At 39.0% G+C, this 8,550-nt stretch overlaps 4 protein-coding genes across 4 annotated transcripts in view; 1 reads left to right on the forward strand and 3 right to left on the reverse strand.

Annotated features, from left to right (window-relative positions):
• Positions 1-8,550, forward strand: part of LOC144649750 (uncharacterized) — a 93,292-nt gene that overhangs the window by 53,542 nt on the left and 31,200 nt on the right. The window lies entirely within an intron of this gene.
• Positions 1-8,550, reverse strand: part of LOC144649808 (uncharacterized) — a 65,024-nt gene that overhangs the window by 43,326 nt on the left and 13,148 nt on the right. The window lies entirely within an intron of this gene.
• The window catches only part of LOC144648195 (uncharacterized), a 40,516-nt gene that overhangs the window by 23,151 nt on the left and 8,815 nt on the right, over positions 1-8,550 (reverse strand). The window lies entirely within an intron of this gene.
• The window catches only part of LOC144649810 (uncharacterized), a 10,430-nt gene continuing 8,258 nt past the window's right edge, over positions 6,379-8,550 (reverse strand). The window contains exons 4-5 of the mRNA XM_078509406.1: positions 8,295-8,349; positions 6,379-7,571 (exon numbers count right to left, since the gene is read on the reverse strand). Coding sequence (XP_078365532.1) covers positions 7,562-7,571; positions 8,295-8,349 — 65 coding nt within the window. The 3' untranslated portion in view covers positions 6,379-7,561. The remainder of the gene's footprint in view (positions 7,572-8,294; positions 8,350-8,550) is intronic.

The following is an 8,550-nucleotide window of genomic DNA, read 5'->3' on the forward strand; positions in this document are numbered from 1 at the left end:
AGAGAAGAAAATTAAGCCTGAAAAAGTCAGGCTTGCTGGGACTTCAACCTCGACCTCTGCAATACTGGTACAGCACTCTAACCAATTGAGCTAACAAGCCAACTCAGGCTTAATTTTCGCAACTGCTTAAGTTGTGTTCTTAACTGCGTCTTTAGTGTGCAAGGATCTTCTCTTCATTTATTATTAGTCATCCGCAGTTTAAATATATGATTTCCATGATATATTATTCATTATTTCAAAATATTTACCAGTTAGCCCCCCCGGGGGGGCACGCGCTCGCCTTCTTCCCCGCTCGTCTTTTCCGCGCTCGCCCGCTTTTTTCGCTCTTCCCCACAAACCGAGAGCCTGGAACAGGCTAGTATCAGTAAAGCGATTTTGTAAAGATTTGTGTTTTGTCGTACGCATTTGGCAGTTATTTGGGTCGTCACGGAACGCTTCTCCTCCCCTTGAATAGGGTGCCATTTTTCGGTTTTGGGCCTTAAAAGGGTATCAATTTTCGCTTCCTTTATCCTTAATTAGGGACCTTCGCGGCACACCCCTATCCGAAATTTATGGGAGTATCCCCCCCCCCCCCGGCAGTTAGCAAATTAACACGATGCTGTACATTGGCAGTTATTCGATCCTTGTTACCTATATCTACAGTAAAACTCCGCTAACTCGAACATACTTCCATTTCCCTTGGATTTGAACTCACTTTTCAGTCATTTTTACTCGTTTAAATCGAACTCGAATAACTCGAAAACCCCGCTAACTCGAAATAAAATTTCGTTTCCCTTGATCAAAATTTGGGTCAAATTCACCCCGATAACTCGAATTTCGGTTCTTGCAACCCGCCACAGTTACCCATTGATTAGCTAATGCAACGGAAAGATCACGTATTTGACAGCCTTTTCCACTCTTATCGTAAGAATTTATGATCTTGTTAGAGTTTCTGACGAGATAAGTTTAATTTGCACTGTACTGTATACCGAAGTGCAGAAATTAATCAACTTGGCAAATTAAATATTCAATCGACCCCGATAACTCGAAACCCTGCTTACTCGAACTGTTTTTCGTTTCCCTTCAGAGTTCAAGTTACCAGGGTTCTACTGTATATCTATCATCTGTGCATAGCATAATTAAGTAAGTACATATAGGGTAAATGTAATGTTCTGTCGATAGGCAATGTAAGTAATGTAATTTAGCGTATTTTGTAAGTGATGTCATGTAAGATGTTATGTAAGTAATGTACGGTAATTAATGCAAGTACTGTTTTCTTAGATATGTTATAATAATAATAATAATAATAATAATAATAATAATAATAACATTTATAGTGCGCAAATTTCGTATATAAAATGTTCAAATGCGCATTACAAGATTAAAAACGGAATAAAAAAGCTAAAAACTAAAATGTTGTGCATTATAAAAAAAAATTTTCGCATAGCAGACATCCTGTATTACTGTAGTATAAATCTACCAGCGTTCTATCACGAATGCTGTTCTACGCCACTCACTATCTATTCTGTTTTATATAATAACCTGAATTGTACGCGCATTTTAATTGGTTCTTACTTTTGATCTATTAGAGTACAGACACATAGATGACGTCACGCGGTGGTGTGACAGTTCATAGTCCAAATCAGAGTTGTCGGCAGAGTTTTTCAAACTCGCGGGGCCACAACAAAGCAAAAGAGTTCATCTTAATTACAAATCTACAGTGAGAAATAATACGCCAAGCGTTGTTCACCTTTCGAAGCATTTAACTGGGCTAAACAAGTTTGAAGAAGACAGTGAACTATTCGAGAAATCATCGAAATCTGTATGAAAGTGTTTGACCGATGTTGTACAGTTAGAAGACGCCACGGGAAAAATGAATGGCAGTTGAACACTTAGGTTAATGCTACGGTGGTTTCAAAGGGACATTGATTTCCTCTCTCCTTTTTTTTTCACTTGCGACTAAGCTGCTACTTACTTGCAACTTAGCTGCGAGTTGCGACTTACTTGCGACAGGAGCTTACTTGCGACTTAGCTGCCCGGTTACCAAGCTAAGCCATGTGAGTCTAGGCCAGGCTTTTACTATAAAAGCAAACGTACGAGCGGAAAAATAAACCATACGCGATGTTAATAAACAGACTTTTTTCAATTGTAGTTTTTGAAGCACTGTTGTAATTTTCTAAATAGCCTGTACACTTGCGAGAAATAATGCGATCTCTGGTGCAGTAAGCTCAAGATTTAAGTAATTTTCGATTATTTCATCGCGTATTCGTGCATTGTCTCCTATTGCAGGGGAGTAAGTCGGAATCACTGCCGCCAACGTAGAGCACATTAAAATGAAAGTAAAAATAGTGAGAAACTTCATAGCTATACATTAAGTTCCTCCTCCTGAGAGTCCATGTTGTTTCTCAGTAATGTAGCCTGGACCTGTCGAATCACATGGCTTAGCTGGGTAACCGGCCCGGGCAGCTAAGTCGCAAGTGACTCGCAAGTAGGTCGCAAGTAACTCGAAAGTCGCAGCTAAGTCGCAAGTAAGTCGCAAGTAAGTCGCAAGTCGCAGCTAAGTCGCAAGTAAGTCGCAAGTAAGTTGCAAGTAAGTCGCAAGTAAGTCGCAAGTCGCAGCTAAGTCGCAAGTAAGTCGCAAGTAAGTCGCAAGTCGCAAGTAAGTAGCAGCTAAGTCGCAAGTGAAAAAAAAAAGGAGAAGGAAAATCGATGTCCCTTTGAAACCACCGTATAATGCTTACTGATTTGAACAACTTTCCAAATCGGAATTAAGGTTAGTTTTTTCATTGACTTTCAATTGACCATTTTTCTGTTTATTTAATCGGTTTAACAGTGCTTCGTGGATACGGAAACTTTATCGTGAAATGAAAACAGCGGCATTGTTCACACTGAAGTGTACTGAAGTCTTGTGTTATTATATAAAACAAATAGATTCCATTTTGCCGTGAGTCTGTTCAGTTATAGATCACAGAAGACGTCAAAATGTGGTATGAACATCAGTGACCCACTCGCCTAGCGGCTAGTAGGCCACTTCTCTGTTCATTAAGTAGAAGTGAGTAGCGAAACAGCGTGCGGTTGTCGACAGAATGGCCGCCGCTTATTCGCGTTTTAAATTGTCCGTGAAGAAGGACTTGGTTAATTTACTCTTCGAGACGATTTCGGAGAAGATAAACACTGTAACGAAATATGTAATGAAGATTTTACACGGTTATAAGAAAAGCATTTATTATTCATTTACGCTTTTAAAAGCGGGCGATTTTATAATTTTATAAAATTCAGGATTCAGAGATGCGTTTCACGGGGACATTTTGTGGAAATAAAGTTTTTAAAAATGGTTTGCAAACCAACTGAACCAACACAATTTCATCAGCCCCATCGAGGAGCAGTAAAACAAGAAATAAACAGATTAAACTTGCAAGATTTTTTTATGCATCAATAAATTAAGCAACAAAATTGAAAGCGAATTCAAGGTTTTTTCCTTGCGGGTGATCGAGTCGTTCAACTTTTCATAAATTGCTAATCGTTCAAGTTTCCTACATTTAAAACAACTTGACTTCCATTTTATTATGAAAATCCTGTCTTTTCGTTCATAATGTCGAGCAAATGACGGTTTAAATACTGTAAATCGTGAATGAAATGCAAACGCGCACACAGCCAAGCAGGTGCAGTTGTCAATTATCCGCGTGTGGCGTGACCTATTTATATCATTCAATAAGAACGAGAGCCTGCCTTGTCTCTATTTCGTTACAAGCCGGAGTTACAAGAGCCCGAATAGTAGTTACGGGTGTGTCATTAAGTGCAAAGATGACATTTCTTTACGCTCTGATGATATGCATATGATGACCCCTAAGAGGCTACAGTGTAAATGAATTGAGAAAATTGTCAGAGTTAGAAGTATGGAAGACCTTGATGGCTTCCGTCCCAGTCAGTTAATGATTATAGTTTGATTTTAGCCCCTCCTCTCTTCAATATTTCAACAATGCTGGAGATTCGCCAACATTTCTTAACATTTCTTTGATTTCCGTGTTGTCACTATGTTTTGTGTTTATCCTTTACCATGTAACTTAATCTTTAAAGTGATATGCCATGACGTTTTGGATGGTTGGGACAAAGAGCGTTTTAGGTCTATTTTAATACAGAGTTAGGTTTTCGAGTTGGATTTCGAGTCACGGTTGGACTTTTCGAACATTCGATTGTGTTTGATTGGCAAACAAAAGTGTGCGTTCGATTATGTTCGATTATCGAGCCAGTAAATTGTTGAGTTGGTTGGTTGCATTTTCTTGGAATTTCTCTCTAACGGATTGGATTTTTTCAATAAAGAACAGAAAAAAACGGTTGAAAATAAAACGTGAAAGGGAAGGCATGGAGAAAAAATAAGATAAAAATCTTGCACAACATGAATGTGAGAAAAGTATGTGCTCGGCTTGGAGTACGATGGGCCCCCACGTTTCAAAACGCTCCGTCGCCTCTGCTATTTAACTTTTCAACCTAATAAAATTCCTGTTTTTTATGACAAAAGGATTCCTTTCTTCTCCCTCTCTGTTTCGTTAACTCGTATAAGCAGTCTGTACCGAGCCACCTTTCTTTTATTGGTCAACTACTTACACTTTATAGCTTCTTGATCTTTACTTACAATGCACAAACTCTCAAAGAGAAATATCTCCAACTGCAAATCTTATTAAATTCTTCATGAACCCATAGACTACGAGTAGTGTTTACTTCCTCTCGTAGAGAAGCAAAATCACAAAACAACGAGTAAATTGGGTCAAGACAAGAGGACAATTTTGAAATTCGTTGGTTTTCAGTTAACGCGATCATTTTTACCTGCTTCTTGCGAGGGAAAGTGGGGAATGACAGTAGCCTTTAGGAAATGCTCGCAGTTTATACATTAACAGTCAACAACTTACATTGGCGAAACAAAACGTAATTTCGCAGTGCGAAAAGCAGAGCATGAGAATAAGAACCATATAACTCGGAGCCAGCCCGCCATCTCGCAAAAAATCCATATCACCTATACACATGGAACATCGCGTTCACGAGAAAAAAAAAACTTCTTTTCGACGTAAAATAATGGAGAGCCTGTTGATTGCTTGCGAAAAACCAACTTTGAACAAACAGGTGCACTGTTTTATCGCCAAACTGTTCCCCTCGGGAATGACATAACAACACAAAAGCAAGTCGAATGTTAATTTAATTTAATTTCATGGTTGTGACTGAGAGCTTTGAGGTTGGCTATTTACAGTTAGGATTTCCTTGGAGCACTTAATAAAATAAACGGTAATGACCGTATTCTTATTGTTAATGCTCGGCGATATAGCTAAATAAAATATAATTCTCAGTACGATTCTAGAAAGAAACGCTTCGAATCTAAATATAAAAGCAAGATGTATAGTACATTCGACACCATCGGTCGCAGTCCTTTGAACGCGTAAGGACAACAATTTCTAATGAGAAATAAATACTCCGCTTTTATACTTAAGAGAGAAGAAAAATAATTAATGTTGCCTCAGCAGTACACTCTACAACTGACTCATAAAGATATCATTTTAAAAAACTGCATGTGAGATGAATTACATAAAAACCTTTTAGGCGCCCTTTAAGAAATTCGCTCGAAATTCTAGGTTACTTTTTTTAAAAAACTCGTTTGATATTTTTAATGCATCCTACGCAAGAAGCGCTCGGTTTTTGCGTCCTAACAAGTGGGGAACGTATACAATATAATTTTCGTGTCAGTTCTGTACATTCGATGGATAGTTTAGCACGTTCACGCAGTACTGTAGCCTACTTTCTCTCCCCTGCCCTGAACTTGCTCTCTTGCCGCTCTCGTGCCTCTTTACCCCTCCCTAGCTGGTGTTAATTCTTCCCTCTCTCTTGCCTAATCCATTGCCGCTCGGTGAAACCTATAGTTGCCTGACGACACCAGCATAAAACGTTATGGCTTAGGTTATACCAGGTGTCTTGTACCAACAGACTTAATCTTGCCGGGTCGGAAAACGGGAAGTCCTTGTGTATAATGTACTCAACGGATTGCTTGTATGTATTCAGGATTCTCTGCGTTTCCAAGGAGGTGAGTTATGGTGGATTTCCACTGACGCATAATTTTTTACGTGCGTAAAAAAAAAATAGAGACAATGTATGAACGGCTTGCGTACACGTTTACGCAGGCCGTTCATACATTGTCTCTAATTTTTTGCACGCACGTAAAAATTTACGCGTCAGTGGAAATCCACCATAAAACTGTTTTGTACCGGTAAATGCAGTTAGTAATTTCTTTGTCAAGGAGGAGGATGGATTCCACCAGACTTCACCTGAGTTTAGCCTCGATTTTTGGCCGCTTTCCCTTTTCCCACCCTCTTCGCCTTTTCTGTTTTATCAACTCTTTCAAATAAGTCGTCTGTATTGAATAAAACTTTTCTTTTATTGGTCAACTACTTACACTCTATAGCTTATTTGGATTTACTTACAATGCACGCACTCTAATCTGAAAGACTGAATTCAAATCTCTCCAACTACAAATCTGATCAAAATTCTACATCTACTCGTGGAATACGAGTAGTCTTTACTTTCCCTCATATAGAAATAGGCCATTTCCGAGTTGCCCTTTGTCTCTTTTTCTAAACGCGTCCACGTGCGAAACCAGGCAATTTTTATGCAGATGAAACTCATTTTCATATGAATGGTTTCACACGTAGACTCGTTTTGATACAGAGGCGATGGCCTATTGATGACAAGATGAGGGAAATTTTCATCGGTTTTCACGCGGCCAATGCTACCGGTTTCGCGCGAGGAAAAGTGGGGACTGGAGAGTAGCCTATAGGGAATACTCGTAGTTAATACATCAACAGTGATACATTCCGACACTATAAGATCTGCTGATCTGTACGTTTTCTTACTACTGCAGTAAATTACAATTCTACTTCATCAAGGGAAAATTCATACATAAAGTAGCTATCTCACGCTGCGTAGTTATATATATATTTTACATTCAAACTAGCCTCAAAGTAAAATTATTAAACCCGCTACAAATACAGGAGTCTATTATAATAAATTCCTGACAAAAAAAGAGTTTGAGAACTGAAAATCAATTATACAAAGCCATTCAAGGGGCTACGTCACGGGGATTTCGCAGATTTTTGGTCATGATAACTGTTCAGAAATTATTGGTAGGCAACTTAACCCATGTAAACCGCCATTATCTTTGAACAACTAAAGACATATATAATTTTAATTTGAAAATAGAAATCATGCTAGCTACGGCTCAAAATATCGATGTTTTTGAAGACGCTAGGAAACAACTTGAAAAGTTAAGCCTGAATTTTTCAAATAGCAATCCGGTTCCATCCGCAGCCAAAGACGGTTGTCAACAGTTTCAGTGCTCTAATATAGCAATTTTTAATAGAAATGAACCATTATTTTTAGGTTTCCTACGACACAAATATAAATTTGGGCTGTTCAAAAATCTGGGAAAATCCACGGCAAAGCCCCTTTGAGGGCAAGTATTCAGGCTCTAGGCTGAACACATGAAATGTCACGGAGTTGTTTCGATAGTCTCTGGAAAATCCAAGTCCCTCAGCCGCAACACTCACTGAAAGCTGAAAGTGAAAAAATGGTCAGTAGTGTTAGTTTTTATTGTAAATAACTTGCACTTTGTAAAACATTCTCGATAAATGCAGTTAAATTACGTTTTCTATAGGTAAAAATAATTCTGTACAAGTGTAATTTGCTGAGTTTGATAAATAGCAAGTTTTGTTATCCGGCTCTTAACGACCCTAAGAAAGCAGTCCATGTACGATTTCAGTCCAGTTACATTCCCATTGCCCTCACTGCTTCATGTTGCTGATAAGTTGAATAGAAGGCTAGGTACGAGATTGGCGTAAAACGTATTAATGGATAGCTGGACCACAAGGCCGTACTAATACTTAATCCGTTACTCCGCACTCCACTTTATAGGTAGATGTTCATAGCAGGTCGTACTTTCTGTGCACTTAAGGATATACCACACAAGTACAGTGAATAGTGATTTTCGCGTGCGCTGATTGGTTACCTCGGAGGTGATTAGCAAAGTACTATTCACCTCCGAGCAGCTTAAGAGAAACAAACTGCTTTAGCGCCTCGCTTTGTTTACCGAAAGTGATGTTTTGGTCCGCTAGTTATCCAACTTGCGTGCTATTTGCTTAAATAATTATATACCTCAGTGTCGGTGGATGTGGTGGATTTACCTCCACTTCAGTGAATAATTGCTAACTAGTGGTAGAATTCGTGTTATCATTGTAGATGAGATTTTGTCATTTTGGTTTACATGTATATGTATTTACCTGAATGAAAGGAACATCCCTATTGCCAAGATGAGGGAGGGGACTGTGGTGGCCGCTAGAAATAAGAAGAACCAAAAATAAAGTGACTGTGTAAAGAAGTCGTTTTTTTACTCTTTCTGTAGCATTAGCTTTTTGTAAGGTCTGAGAGCCTCACAAACCATACCCTATCTTGGGACACAAAGCTATGTAGCCCATTTGGGAGTACCATTCGCCCCCCCATCCCCCCCCCCCCCTCCGCACCTGGTCACTGACACTG

This window comes from Oculina patagonica, chromosome 4 (genome assembly GCF_052425735.1).
Source record: "Oculina patagonica isolate OP01 chromosome 4, crgOcupat, whole genome shotgun sequence".
Taxonomy (NCBI): domain Eukaryota; kingdom Metazoa; phylum Cnidaria; class Anthozoa; order Scleractinia; family Oculinidae; genus Oculina; species Oculina patagonica.